General features: G+C 38.3%; 1 protein-coding gene across 3 annotated transcripts in view; it reads left to right on the top strand.

The window, feature by feature from the left end:
* The window catches only part of LOC129365754 (dmX-like protein 1), a 124,363-nt gene extending 105,716 nt beyond the window's left edge, over positions 1-18,647 (top strand). For 2 of the 3 annotated variants that reach the window (XM_055039204.1, XM_055039205.1), the window contains exons 41-51: positions 308-370; positions 2,811-2,897; positions 5,669-5,787; positions 6,105-6,252; positions 9,461-9,521; positions 9,950-10,077; positions 12,135-12,212; positions 12,321-12,412; positions 12,851-12,903; positions 13,647-13,864; positions 15,918-18,647. In XM_055039204.1, coding sequence (XP_054895179.1) covers positions 308-370; positions 2,811-2,897; positions 5,669-5,787; positions 6,105-6,252; positions 9,461-9,521; positions 9,950-10,077; positions 12,135-12,212; positions 12,321-12,412; positions 12,851-12,903; positions 13,647-13,864; positions 15,918-16,148 — 1,278 coding nt within the window. In that variant the 3' untranslated portion in view covers positions 16,149-18,647. The remainder of the gene's footprint in view (positions 1-307; positions 371-2,810; positions 2,898-5,668; positions 5,788-6,104; positions 6,253-9,460; positions 9,522-9,949; positions 10,078-12,134; positions 12,213-12,320; positions 12,413-12,850; positions 12,904-13,646; positions 13,865-15,917) is intronic. The other variant, XM_055039206.1, reaches the window with a different exon arrangement.
* Positions 18,648-19,307: the final 660 nt, after the last annotated feature.

The following is a 19,307-nucleotide window of genomic DNA, read 5'->3' as shown; positions in this document are numbered from 1 at the left end:
AAACGCTGTATTAACCCCCACTAAGTAACATATTTACCATTTGCATCTGCATAAATCCCCTAGTCAGATAGCATCAATAAATCCCTGTTAATGCCTTTGTGCTTTTTTGGGTGCTGCATGCAATCCACATGTATCATAATTACCTTCATTAGCATGTTGATGCTTCCCTTTTGTATGCAAATAATCACACACTGAGTTAATAACATTACAGTAAATCAAAGTTTGTGTATTTGCATGTTTTATCACTGGTTGTTGTGTGTTTTGTTTGTGCTGGTCTATCCTTTCGCTGCTCCCCCAATCACTAAAGTCGGTTGAGGACCACACTGACAGTATGAAATATTCAGGAGTGGAGGAGGCAGGAAACAGTCAGGTACTGCTACTTATTGATCAATGATTGCTTATCATGTGGGAGTGGGATGAGTGAGATGGACTTTGGTTTCAAATCTCAGAATGTTTTGCAACACTTTATTAGGTCAAAACTACCCAAGATGAAATGCTTGCTTTAAAATCTTTAACCAAGGATCCACCGATCAAATGTTTTATGCTTCAGTGCAGGTCAAGCTGAAAATTCACTAGCAAATTATCTTGGTAATTTCTGGTCCTTTGCTTTATGAAAAACAGCAGTGTTGCAACAGGTTCTGAGAGATGTGATAATTAATGTTAAAATTAAGAGAAAGCTCTTCTCTGCGTTTCAGTCTGGCTTTGAAATGCAGATTCATTAGGAGAAAGTCAAGCAAATAAAGGAAAAGTGTCTTCAGCTGTAAAGTTTTTCTGATGGGGTTCCATGTTTATCAGCAGGCTTTTACGAAGCACAGTGTGCTTCTAAATATAGCACACAAGCTTTGCGACTTGCAGAACAGAACATTTTATGTAATTCTTTTTAACACTAAGATGTGTATGGCATGCTGCTGTTCACTTCTGTAAATGTAACACCTTATGTAATGCATGTCATGGGTTTAGAGTTTGAATGGTTCAAGTAGGAGTGGCAATATGCACACATGTTCAAAGTACTTGTCATCTCCTTTTAAATTGCAAATGTGACCTCTTTAATCCAATTTTAAATGATCCTGACAGAATTACAGTACGTGTATTTTTAGGACTATGAACTCTGAATGTTGCTGTCATGAGTTTGAGATTAATCTTACATTTACCTGCCTCAATATCGATGTGAATGGGAGGCATAAATATAAGATAAGTCTGTAAACTGATGCTTTCACCGTGAGAGCCGGCACATTGTAGGTACTCCATTTGGTTCAGTTTTAATTAACCCAGTCTCTTGGAGGACACCCTATGAAGCTGAACAGCTTCACATTAATGGGTTCAACTCTGTCGCAGTGAATCTGCATCCTGCAGAGATTATGTGCTAGAGAAAATGGCAAAACACCATATTTAGATTTTTGCAGGTCAGGTTTTGTTTAACTCTTTGAAAGAAAACGACACAATCTTTTCCTCCCGACTGAATGGGCAGAAGACTTTAATTCAATCTCGACTCGAGTAACTTTGGCGTCAAGTTCTAGCTTCCGTGTCCAATGTGCAGAGCTACAGAAGAGCCTGGAGAGCCGCATCCCACCGGACCACTTATCGCTCCAGGCTCTTTTTTCCTTCTGCTTTCTACTAGCCAGTATTTACTTACTGAGCTTTTCGTCTCCCGTGACCTTTTTTGTGTTCATGTTCCAGTCAAAAGCATAATTGTTTTTAATTGGGATTTAAATAATTGATCAACACAAAGTCATGTATAATTGTGAAGTTATTCATGATAGATGAGGTTTCAACATTTCTGCACATAAAAACCTTGCAAGTGTTTTATATTTTGTACACAACCACCTTTACTCTTATAGTCTATTATGTATTAAATGCTCTCAGAAGTCATCTTCTTAGCAATATTGTCCACTTTTGTGCAATTTAATCTCAGTATAAACTTTAGAGTTCTGTGAAGGTTTGCTGAAAGACCAGAGAACAAAGACCGGTCAAGGAGAAATTTGTGGAGAAGTATAGAGCAAGCTTAGGCTGCAAAACAATATCCCAAGCTCTAAACATCTCAGTTCAATCCATCAACTGAAAATAGAAGTTACCAAAACACTCTCATCCACATAAATAGACAAGAGAAAGGGCGATAATGAGGTTCTCCTTCCAGAAAGACAGTAATGGCAAACTGGTAATTAATACTATATATTGCTTCCTACAATTCATGGGTTAGAATGGCCTAGTCAAAGTCCAGGCCTAAATCCAATTGAAAATCAGTAGGAAGACTTGACATTTTGTTCTTTATTGGTGCTCTCCATCCAATCTATTTCCTAATGCTCGGTCTCTGATAAAACTAGTAGCGATGTAATACGTGGTTCTGGTTATCATTTTTCTCTTCACGTTATAATCCTGCACCACTTTTTGTTGCTCTTTCACGTAAATTCCCAATTAAACACATTGAAGCTTTTGACCGTAATGTGAAAAAGATTAGGAAGTGTGAGTACGTTTTGCATAGTAGCAGTGTAATCGAGCCTTGATGAACAAGAGTTTGGCCTGATTCAGTTTTTCTTTTGTTAAACGGTAGAGGGAGATTCTTAAACGCTCTAGAAATAAAATATTATTCATAGGATTAGCTTTGCAAATAAGTTCTGCTGAACATAACTTGACAAATAATTTGTTCAGCTCTCTTATGTCTGTTCCATAGTTCAAAGGAAATGGAGCAGGGATTAAGGCTGTTATTTGTCTGCAGGAAATATTTGCCAATGTTTCACTTGTAATTACTAAATCTCCATGGTGGTGACATGGGTTGTGTGTGTGTGTGTGTGTGTGTATGTAACTCGCCACAGACTGAGTCAGATCTGGGCTCCCCTGGAGGCAAAGCACGCATCATCCACAAGGACTCTGACATCATTACAGCCTTTGCCATCAACAAGGTAAAAGCCTCACACTGATGTCACGAAATATTAGAAAACATGATGAAAAAAGATACAAGTGTTCACAGTTAATTACTTCAGTTTCTTGTTTGGCTGCCTTTGCTTTTTTTTCCCTTTTTTTTTTTTCTTTGTAATATAAAACTTTTATCAGCGCCATGGAAGCTGATGCAGCATTCGTGATTTGTGTTGTAGCTCTGCCTTTGAAGAAACAAGGTTCTCTGTAATGGAAAACTGCTGTACAAACTTGTGTACTAAGAATTATAATTATCATACCAAATATTACGCAACAAACGTTGCTTGTTTCATTTTTCTCCAGTGTTTATTTTTTATCTCGTCTAGTCATTGTTTTAAAAATGGTAAACATTTTATGCATAGACTAACATTGTACATAGAGTAAATTTGATCATTAAAATTTTCCCTAGAATTTGCAATAAAAACTAAATTTTGACTGAATGTGGAACAAGTAGGTCATCAGAAATATGGTATAGCTGTCTTCTTCTTTATTCAACTAATATTTTATCACTGTGTATCTTCTATAGTTCCTAAAACAGTTTAATTGTTTGTAGTAAAATGGGACAATAGACAAAAATATGTAAAGGTACATCTGGAAAAAGAATTTGTCACTCATTTCAAAAAGCATAATTTCTATTTTATTAAAGATTTGTTACCTGTAGAATAAAATATTTCAAGCATTCATGTTATGTAAATTTGATCATTGTTGCTTAGAGAGAGCAAAAACCAAAAATTCTGCCCTAGAAAATCAGAATATGACAAAGTTATTATAATATTAAAAACTCTTGGTGTCAACTTCCTCTTCATGAGACTGTATTGGGAAAACGGATCATCTTCAGTCAGAGGCTTCTTCAGATTTACTGTAACACAGACTTCAACAAAAGATGTTTCCTGACATCACTAACTACAATAACTCTTCGAAGAATATGAATTAATGAGTTACAACAGCATTTAATTTCCATTTAAGATCAATAAAGTTTTGAATTTGAATTTAATCATCTGATTAGCAGCGGTTTCCTGAGGTCCTCAGTGGTCTCTGAGTCTGGGTGTGAAGTTACACAAAAGTGGGTAAAACTGCTGATCGGATAAATGTCATAGACGCCTTCTACAGCGAAGCATGAGATGATTGTGAAAGAAACTGACTGCTCAGAGTTCTGTATCCCAGCATATTCATAGAAAGTTGAGTGGGAGGAAGTAGTGTGATAATAAAAGTGCTCCAGCACCAAGGATGGCTGTGACCTTGAAAAGTTTGACAAAAAAAGTCCAATCAAGAAACTTCGCAAGAAGTGGACTGAGTCTGAAGTCAGTCCATTAAGACCCACTAGTCATTCCTACACATCGACTACAAATATCGTATTCCTCGTATTGTAATTGTGCCTGTATGAAATGACTTATCTGAGCTACAGAGAAAAAGAACTGGACTGTTGCTCAAGGGTCTAATGCCTTTTTTCCCAGATTGAAGTAACGTTTGAATCAATGTAACCCTAACCCTAATCAACATCCCAGATGTTGATTTTCAATTGAAGACTTGAGACACAGAATCCACGTTGCTTTCAGTCCGATGTGCCGTTACCTCAGTCGGTCAAGATCCGATGTCCTCTGTGATCTGCTGTGTTTTATCAAGTCTGCCATCAACACAGCAATCTACCAGAAAGTTTTTCGACACTTCTGGTCTCTTCCTCCCTACAAGCTTGTTGGAAAGCTTGTTGGTTTTACTGTCCATCTGGACTTGGCACCTGCCCACATTGCCAAATGTACCAATAACCTCTTTAACGATCACGTTGTCTCTGGGATTTGGGTCAGATCGGTTTGCTGGCTGTTCCAACTCAGAGAAAATCTATGTTGTTTTTGTCAAGAGGACAATGAAAAACTCCAGATCCAACAGTCCAGTTGAGAAGACAAATGCTGCTGTTATTTCTAACTGGGTTTCCTTAATATTTCAATATTTGTGCATTGTTGCAGTAATTCATCCAAAATTAGCCCAGACAAAGTATTGACGGTCACTGCAAAAACACAATCATGCCAAGTATATCTGGTCTAGTTTCTAGAGCAAATACCATAGCATACTTAAAATAAGACAAAAGTAACTTACAAGTAACTTTTCAACAAGAAATTGGGGAATGTTTTAAGCCAATAACTCCTTAAAATTGATGGAAAAAGAACTAGTTATAAGTTACAGACATTTTTTCCATATTTTATTTTAAAATGTCTGGTTCCACTGGCAGATTTCATTTATGACTTGTGCTCCCATCAATATTAACTTAAAACAAGTCTATGTATTGTGTGCAATACATGGGAATATTTTTCAGGAGGTTGACATTTTGATTTGGAAAGGTTTTGTTTTCATTAGAGATAACAATTCAAGTTATCCAAAGTAATAGACTGAAATGTATCCCTTTGTGGTTAATACATCTTCACTTTAATTTACTACATACGCCTTTTGATGATATTCTAATCTACTGAGATACCCCTGTATATTTAGAAAAGAAATACTTTCTGCTTAAGGAGAGACAGGTTTGTTGTTCAGCAGAAGCACAAAGTGTTACTACACTGTTTGTGTGTACGAGTGACATCTTGATGCTGATGTGAACCAACATGGATCAGCTCTGGCCAGTAGGGAAGTTGGAGGCCGGGGTCAGCAGACTTGATTAGAGCACATTAAATTTGTCTGATGCAGAGTTTCCTCTGAGACTCAACCTGTTTTCTCCTCTCTTCCAATCCTCTCTTTCCTCATGCTCCGTCTTTTGTCTGTCCACCAGGCAAACCGTAATTGTTTAGTCATGGCCTCCACACATGACATTCAGGAGCTGGATGTGTCATCTATCTTGGCCACGCAGATCTTGACTTGGATCGATGAAGATGAAGTCGAATCCAAAGGGTATGAGAGCAATCCTGCATTTTTGAGCATTTTGCTTATTCACACTTTGCTGTTTTGCTCCAGGGGTGATATCAACTCCCTCACTCATTATTTGTTGACAGTATTTTTGCGTTTTAACTTATTCGGATTATTTTAATTTAAAATCTAAGTATAAACAATCATTTTAATGTAGCTGTAGCCTTAAAATATTAACATATTCCTGAATGCAGATGTAAGGCTGTTCATTTGCTGCGTGAAATTAATCCCTAACCAGTCAGGCTCTGCCTTGTGACCCATGTCATCTAATTATACATGTCTAATTATTTTTCTCCCTGTAGTGTTGGTGGTGATGACTTTCTGGTGGTCCATGCGCGTGACGACTTTGGTTCGCTTCATGGCACCACTCCATACACCCACAGCAGCCCCGGCACACCCATCAATGTGCCGTGGCTTGGAGGCCACCAGACCGGCAGAGGTGCAGCTGTGGTGAGTTTAACATTAAAACCAGGCACAGAGTGTGATAAATGTACACCAATGAACGCTGCAGGTATCAAGAATGACAATGGATTGGTTCGCTTCATTTTTGCTTGATAGTATATAAGCTAGTGATGGTGCAATAACGGTTTTATGTCCCCGTCACTGATCTGATTAACTATAGATTAGACTTTCGGTCATCTGTCTAAATGTATTAGGAGAAATTAAATCTGTACTATTTTGTCCCAGCCAAATAACTCTGCAAGAAAGACTTTGTTTTCTGCTAATATTCTGTTTGGATTATGTGTGAAATGTGTATAGCATGTATCTCTAAATTTGATTTGCCATGTCCAGTAGCAGGCTTTAACAAAAACAAGTCCTCCTATTCTCTTGAAAGTCCTTGGCTATCGTTAGCATGCTTTGTTTCTTCAGTCAAGGAAGAAACAGCAGCCTGTACAATCAGTTAAATGTGAACATCAATGTTGAGCGTGAAGCATTTAGCTTGTTAAGGAATTCGGTTCCTTACTAATATCATTTGCACAGTTTTGCCAGTTGTCTGCAAAAATTACAGAGTGATTTAAATACAGACATTAAAGCACAAAGATAAGGAGCTCCAGGACTGAAATACTGAAGATTTTGATTATCCAATAAGGGTATTTCTCATTTTAAAAAGAACTTTTTTAGAAATTTGCAATACAAAAGTAATTTACTCTGGTACAGAGCCTTGTGGAGCACTCTAATTAGTAGCTTAAATCAACATAATATGTATTGGATCAATGTAGTTTAAAAGTTTTCAAAACAAAATGTTTGAACCTTGGTGGCATAATTTATTGATGCATATTTCTCAATTAAGTGAAATGAACTGGATAAAGATTATTGAGACAGGTCAAGATGAAAATTATTTTTATGAATCAATCGATATGACACAACCCAGTTTTATTGAAAACTGATTTCAGAATCAGAGTTTTTGAAAGTTATTTAAAATGCCCATTTTCCAAAAAGCAGTAAAACAATTTTGGCTTTCAAACAGCAGAGATGGAATAACTTTACAAGTATAATACCAAACTCTGCTCTTCTGGAAGTAACTGATGCCTTCTGCTCCTAATCTGCTCTTCTTCGTTCTCAAAGCGAAAACCTCAATGAAGTTGAAATAATTTACATTAATAATTCATTTTCCTCTGCGCTCAGTTTGCCAAAAGCATTCTGGCTGTTGCTAACATCAGCGCCTGTCATAGGCTAACAGAAGAAATGAGAGGTTGTTTGCCACCTTTTTGTTTTTCTGAAGCTGTGGTTTCAGCTGGTTCCAATATAAAAAGGCAGGAAGCTTGGCGGTATCATCCAGAAGGGAGCTGGATTTAATTTTATGGTCTTAATCATGTAGGTGTGAGTCATGTTTGTTGATTTTCACCCAGTTCACTTATTGATATGCGTACTGGGCAGTGAAATCCACTCAGGATGATTATGATGTTACTAAGCAGTCAGGTGGTTTGCAGAGGTTGGAGGAGAAAAAGTTGTGGCTGAATAATTGAATGAGAAATATTCAATTATAGCACACATTAAACTCAGAGGTTAATGTGTGCTTTTATAAAGACAACAGCTGAAAAGTGGGACAATAGAGTAAACGGTTGTCTAATTCTGTTGCTCAAAGTAACATCGCATATTAGATTTATGCAACGTTGGTGTCAACAGAGATATTAGTTTTATTTTAATTTTCATGTTAACAGCTTTCCAGCTTTATAAGTTTTAAATCCGAACTAGAGGATACGATATTAAAATAATCAAGGCAAAACATGAAAACAAAAGTCACCACATTATTTACATCTGTAGGAATGAGGAAAAGAGATGTTACGAAGTAAATGAATGGTTTGTTACCAAACCTGTGCAGATCTGAATACTGATGAGGAAATCCAGTCATTTGATTCAGGTGTGTTAGAGAAGGGATGCATCTCAAATTGTTGGATAGTTACTCTCGAGGACTGAACTTGGGCAACCATGCGCTAAGGTGTGTGTAACAACTCTGAACCAGCCCTGAAAATGGATGGTTGTGAAGCCTGAGGGCGTTCTGGAGAGGTTGGCGCGTTAGAAGACATCAAGCTCCCAGCGTCTGAGATGCTGTGGCAATTTGTTCTTGAAGTTTGCTCTGTTAGATATTTATTCAGGATGGGTTCATAAAAAAAAATGAAAAAAAATTGAATACTGTGGGAAAAGTTGGCTATTTCCATAGAGTGAAGGTTATAAATTATATAAAATCAATCAAAACATGCTTCAATATGTCAAGTCCTTATGTCTTGTAATTTTCAGGTTTATACTTTAGATTATGAAAAGTAATGAAAAGAAGAATATTTAAATGGAAATGTCAAGAAGTGTTGTAAAAAGTGGGAAGGAAGTGGTAAAGTAACAGAAACATGTAATTGATAAGTCACGTTATTGCTTGGATTTTAATCAGTGTGTTTTTGAGTCCAGTGTAAACAAACATGTCAACAAATAAGCTGGGCAGTATGCAATAAGTTTAGCTTTGGAATGTGGTCTGCTGCCAAATCCAGCTGGAAAATAAAATCGGCTTCTGGATTTCTGCAGAGGACTGCATGAAGTTCAGTAGAAGTTCGAGAAAAACACAAGATGAGTTACCAATATCATGCTTTTTCAATACTCCGTTTTTCTGAGACACTGAATTTTGGGTTTTTATTTTCTCTAAGCTATAACCACTTCTCAAAGTTGAACGTTTCTATGTAATAGATCAGGTTACCTTTCTGAAATGACTGAATAAATATTGAACTTTTCACAATATCATATTTTTAGATGTACCTGTATCATTGTTCTGTTTATCAAGCACCCTCTGTGTTTATAATCCATGTTTCTCTCACTGTGAGTACATGGGTTATTTTCTATCATGGGTTGTTATTTTCTATCATCAGCTTTTGTTACCTTTGTAAATTATTTAGTCTGGAAAGTTATTCCACAGCTGTGGTTCATTTTCAGCGCAGTAATAACCTTAAAACACTGAAGGGTTTTTTTAAGTCCAAAAAGTTTTCTATGTTTCTGTTTTTCTCTGAGATCCCCCTATGACCTGCACCATTGTTCCTAGCAATGCAATTATTCTGACCATTTTCTTTTACAACAGTACATTTTTCTGCTTTAAAAATAAGTTTAGTTTTCTTATCCAAGCTTTGTTTTCTTGGTTAAGCTCATGTCCACCCCCTCTTTCCTCTTCTTCTCCCAGATGATAAAGAGAAATATCAACAACGTGAGAAGAATGACCTCTCATCCCACACTTCCATACTGTAAGTAGAACTCGGTAACGTCTGTCAGTAGATCGGAGGAGTCATTGCCTTTATATTAAAAAGGCAACACATTCGTCATATTCTGGTGTGAAAAGCCTCCAGGGAGCATTACATCACCAAAAATTGTACATATTCTGCAATTGAAATTGTTTTGTTTTTTTTTTCCTGCTGCTCCTCAAAGATTATGTTGGCTCTCTTGGTTGAGATTCTTGTCCTTTTTCTTTGAAAATGCAAACTGGGGAGGACAATTCCCAACATGTCAGGAAAACGCCTCCTGAAGCGTGTTTAAATGAACTCATTCCTTGATCAATTATGGATGGTTTGGGATCTAAACAACGGCGAAGATATGCTGAGATCCATGCACTGACTGACATCTACCTAATAGATGTTACATCTTCCCTTCTGCTGTTCGTTTTCCTGTTCGTCAGACCTGACAGGGGCTCAAGACGGAAGTGTGAGGATGTTCGAGTGGGGTCACTCTCAGCAGATCATCTGCTTCAGAAGTCCTGGCAACTCCAGAGTCACCAGGATCCGATTCAATCACCAAGGGAACAAGGTGAGCCCACACTCATCCTATGTGCTGCAAGCTGATAAAGACTGAACACTAAAACCACATCTGAAGTGTGAAATGAAGTGTAGATACGGCAAGATTTTGTTTTCAATATCTGCTGTACAGCCAAAATCTTAATTGAATTGCATTGTTTAAAAGCTGGTCATTTTCAATTATATCCAAGGTTGCATCAAACAATAGTTAGATGAATTGCCATGTCAACAGAGTATAAGACAGAACTGAACTCAGGCATCAGTGCATGGCACCATGTTTCTAATAGAAGGAAGTAGTGATTGCAAAAGCTACAGCTCTGGTTTGTGCTTACAAAGTGGAGATTTATAAATCTTATAGTAAATTTTACAATGAAGAGAAATGCTGTCTGAGTACTTTAGGGGACCTAACAAACTAGCACAATGCATAGCAATTTAAAAGCTCTCTGTGGTGAAAAGTGGTTGTCCTATAGCGTACAACCGCTTTTACCAAAGACTATGATGAAAAACTAAAATTGTGGTCGTATTTAGTTTTCCCTCATTGTTTCTCTGATGCAGAAAGACTCAGGTCAGCACTCCAAACTGCAAACAAAATCCTTTAGTGGTTTTGTAAAAGATGTCAGGAATCAATGGAAGCAGATACAATTAACTTTTTTCCACTAATAATTTGTTTCACTCATGAAGATTTAATTTTGCTATAGTGATGTAGCAGTCAATCCTTTTTAGTCAATGCTAAGTCAGTTTTCTCTCATGGTTTTTCCCCAAATAATGACTTCAAACTAATGCTGTGTACTAAATATAATTTGCAGTTTGTAGAACAAAAAATTGTCTTTGCTCTTGTTAGAAGTCATGGATAAACATGCCTGAAATATTTTGAAAAAGCATGGTTGCTGTGGCCATTTAACAAAAGTACCAGGGAATAGAAGTAGTCAAAAGTCTAAATTATCTTTCCTTAAAATTAATTTAATTCCTGTAAAGTTAATTTGTCTGAGGCAGACAGATTAAAGCTTCTAGCAGTCCTGCAGCTGCTGAAATGCAACTGGCATGGTCTGGAGAACAGGGATTTAGTAATGAAATGCAAATTATAAACGTCAGCAGTTGTTTTGTACTAACAAGGGAGACATAAAGTGAAGCACACGGTAAAACTACGTTTCTTAAGCCTCACAAACATCCACAGCTGGCTCAGAGGTCTGGCTGTCGACTCTGCAAGGGCCAGATTTAGAAGTTCTCCTTCCATCCTTTTCTTGTTCAATGTGCTGTTGTGACAAATCTCTCATTTTTTGTTAATCAATCAATTTCAGTCTTTCTGCTTTAGAGAGAGGTGATCTTGAACACCCCTTTTGTGTCAGAAAAGTAAAAATAAATAAATTTTACAGACCTACTTATTTGTTAGAAAAACAACACAAAGCCTGATTGTGATTGATTTGTCTTGCTTGTTTCTAATTTTAGGAGATTTTGGCTCCAAGTCATTTTTATATATCCGTTAGGTAATTTGTTGGTACACTGTTATGAAATGGGGCACCATTCTGTTGTATTCAACGATATTTTCATACTTGCTGTCACAAATTTGCCACTCCAGCTCTCACCACCGTGGGGAGTTGGTCCTCGGCACATATTGTTACTGAGCTGAATGAAGCCAGCGTTTTGAACTCAGGCTCTCGCCTCAGGCCAATAATTTTCTCAGATGGTGCCTCTCCTGTGCCAGTACTTATCTGCCTGTGCTGGCCAAGGGAGAGAAATGGGCTCTGGAATAAAAGTAATGCAGAGAGAATACAAGCAGAGCACCTCATTTTAGTTATGCAAGCGTATCAGCCAGAACATTATGACCACTTACGGTGAAATTCAGTAACATTATTGATGTTCTGTTGATCCCAGATTCCCAACAGAACCTTTATTTTTTTGTTTCCCCTCAACCTGAATGACAAGTGACTTTTGTGTTTTGTAGAATAATTTTGGCTCAATCTTTACAGCTCTCAGTTGCAAACCTGGTTTTAGGGTTTTTCTTTGTTCAGTTAAATTACCGGTGCTACTACTTCAGTTACTGCAATCTGCTGTCTGTTTTGTTTTGTTTAGTTTGGTATTGTAGATGCAGATGGAGGATTAAGTCTCTGGCAAACCAACACCAGTGGGAGCACACTCAAACCATACCTGGTGATTTATTTATTTATTTATTGTCTATTTATATCCCAATACGGCTGTTATGTGAAATGAATGTTTTACCCATTTTATTCTTTTGTCTTCCGTACTCCTCTCTGCCAGACGTTGCAGTGCCACAACAAGACCGCTCATGACTTTGTTTTTGTTGGCTCTTCTTCCCTCATCGCCACCGCAGGTCTTTCAACAGACAACAGGTACAAAAACATGAAGTATTTTCTTTTTGAACTGTTTCCCATCCTAAATCTGTACTCCCTGTAAATTAAATTACCCTGAATCCTTAATGTCGTATGCGTTTTGTTTATGTGCATTTTGACTGCTGGTGCGATTTGTTTCGAGACAAAATGACTAAAAAAACCTTAAGCCAGCCAAGCATCCAGTCCCACATCAGCGTCTGACCTCAAAACTATGCTTCTGAAAGGATGTTCAAAAAGTAACCGTAACCATGTTCTTATGAAAATTATTCCCACAACAGCTGAAGATGCGGAAGCAGCTAAGGATGGGCTGATGTACTAAATCCTTTCAGTCAGGATTTATTGTGACAGAAAAGTCAATTCCTTTGACAAAATGACTGCATAATATCAGATTGTGTGATAAGAAGTAGATCATCATTTGGAAATGTTTTTGCTCTGCAGGAATGTTTGTCTCTGGGACACACTCGTCACTCCTGCAAACAGCCTAGTTCATGGTATGCTTTTTTTTGTTATGAGTTATTCAGATTTTTCTTCTTAATTGTAAGAACACAAACAATTTGTTCTCTCACATATACAGAGCTCTGCACTGAAGCCCATTGAAAACCTCATGGTTATTTCTATAAATATTTATTTCTGAACTCTTCCTGAGTTAAAACATTAATATTGTTGTCTCTAAATGAATGTGAATTTGTTTTCTTTGCCTTATTTGAGGTCTGAAAGCATTGCATCTCGTGCATTATCTTTGACAATTTCTCGTTTTTTTCCCAAATAAATACTGAATGTTTTCTTGAAATTTCAGAGACATGTTCTCAGAATAAAAAAAAAAAAAACAATGTTCATTTTACTCAAAAATAAACCTATAAAGCCGGGGTCCCTAAAGTGTGTCCTGGAGGGCCGGCATCCTGCATGTTTTAGTTCTTTCCCTGGTTTAACTCACCTGGATCACATGATGGCTCGTTAGAGGCCCAAGAAGAACGTTGACTTTCTGGAAATGTTGTCACTCCCACCAAGGAGAGAACTAAAACATGCAGGACGCCGGCCCTCCAGGACACACTTTGGGGACCCCTCCTATAAAAATCAGAAAAACTGATGGTTTTTAGTGGTCTCTTGATTTTTCCAAAGCTGTATATATCAGTTTTCCACATGGTTTGATATAAAGTAGTGTTTTTAGATCCCCCCGCCCCCATCCAGTAATCTTAAAAACTGCCAGTTTGATTGTCTTCGTCTCTCTCATTAGCTTTCTGCTGTCATGATTCCGGCGCCACCGTGCTTTCGATGGCGCAGCGGCGGCAGCTTCTCCTCACCGGCGGGAGGAAAGGTTGGATCACCATCTTGGAGCTTCCACACCGACACCAGCGGCAGAGTTTCCAGGCCCACGACTCGCCGGTCAAAGCGCTGGCTGTCGATCCCACTGAGGACTGCTTCATCAGCGGATCCGCGGAGGGAAACATTAAGGTACTTCAATGAGCTGATGAAGAGGATTCGATTAGATGGGAGGAAAGAGTGAAAACCAAGAAAAGGTTAATTTTTTTCAGCCTTTAGAAAATCGACCATTTTTAAATGCAAACAGTAAGATGGAGACATGAAGCCCTTGGTAATGAAAGCACTTCATTTCCTCTGAACAAAGTAAAGTTGTCCGACAGAGAGAACATCCCCTCAGGGCGTCTGGCACCCAGGTGGGAAAGTGTCTGGCCGTCTTCCAGATCGTCAGTCAGATGACGGGCGTTTGTCCACAGGGGCGGCGAGCCCCATCAAAGTCAATGGAAATCAATGTCACTCCATGATTAACCATCTGCTCTGGACAGCAGTGACTGATGGAAACGTATGTCGAAGGTGAAAGTGGGTGGCACTAAAAATAAGGCGGAGGAACTTCTACTCTTTCAGTTTTCGTATGAAGAAGTTTTATTTTTTTCCTCCATGTCGGGGGGTGGGGACTTTAATCTCCTGACTTGATTAGATCGGTGCCGATCAGCCAGCTGTTGCAGGAGGAGGCCATTGTGCTCTGGTTATGGATCTCTCTGCTCAGAATTCAAATGACTTTCACTCTGGATTATTGCTGGTGAAAAAAGCTTCAAAGCGTGGTGAGATGTTCCTGATCTGAAGTCATTAATTGTGTCTTGGCTAAATGAAAACTCTTTGTCATGATTCTCCACATGGAGAAGCTTTTAAAGCACTGCAAGAAAGACCAGCAACTGGGTGATAAGCTCAGATATTTAATAGACTTAAGTATATTGAATTCAGCACCCAGTAATAAAGTGTGCGCAGAAATCGAGCTGCTTTAGAGGAAGGAAATGGTAAATAACCTAACTTAAACATTATTTAAGTCAGGTTAAAGGTTTGCAGCGTTAGCCTGACTTGATGCTGCAAACAAGAGCAAGATTTCTCCTTTAGTCTTGACTCAGCTGCTTTTCTAGTCTGTTACTCTTTATAACTTGAATTAGTATTTTTATGTTTTAAAGACATAAACAACTTTAGTCTTCTGTCAGTTTTGATGCTATAAAGTATTCCCACTACTGTTCTTATCAGATCACTCCTATGATGTTTCTGTTTCTTTCACTTCTGTACTTAGTTTTTTTCTGCGATGCTGTTTGAGCCATTTGAAGTTGAAGCCTTTACTTACGGCACGTTCTTGTGCAGCCATCTGTAACTTTACTTTATTGCTCCGTTTTGTCCTCAGAGCAGCTGCTTTATTCCTCTGTCAGTCCATAGTTCTCGTTTATGGTTCCACGGTGAGGACAAGAGCTACTGAAGGACATCAGAGCAGAACTGTCCCTCTAAACCTTTAAAAGGCTTTGAAGACTCGTCTCCTCTGAGGGCAGCGACTCTTCTAAAGCCCATAAATTGCTGCTAGTCTCGTGTTTCTGCTCTTGGACTCTGTCAGTTTGAAAATGTGCTCAGGCTTCTAGCCTGTTTTTCCCGCTGAATCTGAGCTGCTTTCGTCTCTGATGCACTTGTAAAATCAGATTGATCATTTGCTAATAAATATTGTTTTAAGATTTTAAAATGGATCTGAATGGAGTTTTCTAGCCACTAAAACTCTGAGACACCGAATTCCAATCCAGTGCCAGTAAATGTAGAAGTCAAGCCTGCAGCTCTCTGATCGGTCAAGTGGCAGAGAGAAGAGCATCCATCAGAGAAACAGCCAAGAGGCTCCCAGTAACTCTGGGGGAGCTGCAGAGACCCGCAGCTCAGGTGGAAGAGGTTTTAGACAGTTTGAAGATTATTGTGAGCCACATGGAGAACACAGCAAACATTGAAGAGAGTATTGAACTCATACTAATTAGAGGTAAATAAGTTGATTAAATAAGTACCTTTATTTAATCATTAAAAGTACTTTTATTGATTAACATACTGTTTTTAATGAGTTATTGACCTAATAGACGCTCTTATATCTTTCTGCCTAGTTACTTACAAGCCAGTTTTGTCTTATTTTAACTATACAGATATTTGGAGTAGAAAAAGTTTTTACAGGTATTTATTTTGATCCTGATCTGGTTTTTGCCTGCAGGTGTGGAGTCTGGCCACGCAGGGCCTCCTCTACCACTTCCCCAACGAACACGCCCGCCAGTCGCTGTTCAGGAACCTGGGGACGGGGGTGATGCAGATCGAGGTGGGACCAGCCAGCCACATCTTCTCCTGCGGCGCCGACGGGACCATGAAGATGAGGACGCTCCCCAACCGCTTCGCCGCGACGCAAAGCAGCAGCACCCCCAAGAACGACGTCAGGTTCTTCATCTAGACGGGGAAACGTGGCGGACACGAACGACGCAGTAAAATAACCTGCTGTGATTTTCTTTACTTTTTTTTCCTCTTATGAAATGTGAACCCAAATCTCCTCTCCAAGGGCGACCGAGCACAGTAGCTTGTCACAAGTATTTAAAACTGCAGCTGAGTCAAGCACAGGGTACAGACGAGAGCACGCTCAGCCAACAGAACCGCCGGCTCCCCGTCCACCGAGGAGCTCGTTTTGCACAGAGAGGGAAGCTGGAGACGTCTCCTAAAGAGGCAGGTGACCCTCTGGATCGATGGAAATCACATCTGGTCAGAAAGCAGCGGGATGATCAACCGGATCAGACGGATCGTCGGGAGCGAGCAGATGCCGATTTTTCCGTTACTGGTATCACATGACGCTTTTCACTGGAGCTGCTCTCCAGGCGGACTCAATCAGTCGAATGAAGTTGGAGGTGAACGCAGGCGGTCGCCTTTACAGGGAGATGCTTCTTGCTTTCTGACAGATGAGTTGGATCAAACACTAACTGAGCAAACAGCTTTTAGCTCTGCTGTTGCCTGGCAGAAGCAGCCGAGCAAAGATAATCAGCATGAGATTCATCCAGACTCAACCAGTCGTCTGCTGTTCTGGTCATTTTGAACTCTGCAGAAGGATGCAGAGTCATTTAGACCAGACATATTTCTGAAGAGCAGAACCTAACCTTAGAAATAAACCAATGAAATCGACTCCTGTAGTTCACCAGTTGCATCAAGTAGTGCGATATGTTATACTGACGTTTATTGATCCTCTAATGGAACCAAAAACTACTCCTACTTTTATTTTCCCAATATCTATAAACAGTAATTGTCCATCCTTAGTAACAAAACGTCACAGTTTAGTATGATCATAGATTGGATTTGGATATTTTTATTATTTCCAAAACAAATGGAAGTGCTGAGTTTGTTTCCGAGTGTCACTCCTCTCATCCATCTGTCAGAAAGCAAATATGTCTCTTAAAGGTGAACGCTTCCTCATCTCTGCACCAGTTTCTCTCTGTATTTGCACATAAGTTAAATTAAGCTAATTATATGTAGTGTAATGCATATGACTACAGTAGGCAGGCTGAAGGTGGTAAGGTAATAAAAATAATAGATGCCAGGATGTGTGTCTATCCCAGCCTAAATTTAACCAGTGGTGTTATAATCCAACATTAAGTGTCCTTAATCCGCTGAATCTCCTCCTGCCAATCCGGCACAGTGCTTTTGTTATAGTGTTGCACAAAGTATCTTTAATTTATCAGTGCTTTCTCTTGTTGTTTGACTCCACAGATTATTCCCTGTAGCAGGAAACTTTGCAGTTGACAATGGAAAAAGGGGGAGATGTGAGGCTCAAATTGGGAAGTTGTTTTAGTGGAAAATCATGTTTTATTCCAAAACTGGTGCAATTTTCCTCTCGACCGAAATGGTGTTACTTCAGTCATCGCCTTTGTTTTGGCCAAACAGAGCAGCTTTTTCAGGAAAACGTCCAGAGATGCACCAATTTCAGGCCAATTTCTTTTCCAATTTTGACCAATTCAGATTTTTTTTCTCTCTCTCTCTCTCAGGACCATAAATATGAGAAAAATGTGCTGCAGATTGTCTTGTTTTGAATCAAAGAAAGCCAATTTTTTTTCCCAATTGGTGCATCAAAACATATTGTCTAATATTTATCAGATTTTTAATACACTCCAAAGTAAAGTGCATCAGAGTTCATGCTGATTGATGCGTTTATGGGCTGAGAAAGGGTGGGTGTTTCTAGTGTTGACGCATTCATTGAATTCCTGCAGCTTTTGCCCAACTGATCAGTGCAGCTCTAGTGATATCTTGATATTATTCTAATTAAAACCCTTAAAACTCATGTCAAATATACCTGATCTTAGGAAAACATTTCATGCAGTTCTGTACATATATAGATACACAAGTTTATTTTAATCTCGACTAGTTGTAGCCAAACGGTGGGTGACAATAAAAGCCACTTTATGAAGATTATTCTGTATAGACGGGTCTATCTATGAAATATGTTCATGTTTAGGAGTAGAAACTGATCAAACTGCAAATTCAACTCTCATTTTCCTTCCTTTTTTTGTTTTTCTCTGCAAATCTGAGTGTTTGGAAAATGCTCTGCAGCAGCTTGGAGAGAACGGTCAGTTTTATTGTAGCCAGCTGAGTGTATTTTTGCAGAAACTGGACAATAAACAGATTTTTTTTTAAAAAAACAAGAAAATCATTGCTCATTTCTTTAAAGTCCTGCAGTTTAACAGTGTTTTGTTTCAGGTTGCAGCTGCTGCACAAAGATGATTAAACAAACGTCGCTGGCCTGGATTGAATTGAAATGATTTGCATTTCTTCTCTCCTCTTTTAATCTTCCAAATGTGAACTTGATTAAATAAGTCTAATTTTCTAATGTAAATCATTGAATTATATACAGAAATCTACTGATGTAATAAAGGAAAAATGTGAAACCAGAAAAGAAAGTTTTTATTTTATTTATATATATATAAATAGTGTGTCAAAGTTGATCAGATGTGTCAGTTTGCATGAAATCACTCCTTATATGGTCACAGAATATTGTCAGCCAATAGCAGCTCTTGAAGAACGTTGAGTTAAAATTGAACATTCGATGTGCAGCGAGGGCTGAAACATTTAATTGGACTAATTGTGATGAATCAAATATTAAGTGAATTAATAGTCAATGGATTGTTAAATAAATCAAAAAGTGGCTATTTACTGAAAAAACATTCTGAACAGTAGAAAAGTCAAAACAGTACAAACTATATACAATTTGCATTTAAGACAAAAGCATCTAAATGTTTTACCTTTCCCTGCTTCAAATTCATTTTAGGAATGTTATTGCATTTTAGGCAATAAAATTACATTTATTTTTTTTGCATCTGTATTATGCATAGTCGAATAGTTGCAGCACTAAGTGCAGCCATTCTTGTGTTGTAATTATTTTTGGCTTTACTTACAGCCAAAATAATCGCCCATACTTCCACCCTGAAATAAAGAGCTCTACTTTAAAGACTTAAAACTTTCCTTTTTGGTAAAACTCTTCAGTTGGAGAAATCTGTTGGTTCTGGCTGCTGGAAGACAAACATACTTTTTCCTACTACTCTCCAGATAGCTGTTATTGCTTTATTTTTTCCCTTTT

This window comes from Poeciliopsis prolifica, unplaced genomic scaffold, assembly GCF_027474105.1.
Source record: "Poeciliopsis prolifica strain line A6 unplaced genomic scaffold, Auburn_PproV2 SCAFFOLD014, whole genome shotgun sequence".
Lineage (NCBI taxonomy): Eukaryota > Metazoa > Chordata > Actinopteri > Cyprinodontiformes > Poeciliidae > Poeciliopsis > Poeciliopsis prolifica.
The sequence above is the reverse complement of the archived record's forward strand: the minus strand, read 5'-3'. Positions and strand labels throughout refer to the sequence as shown.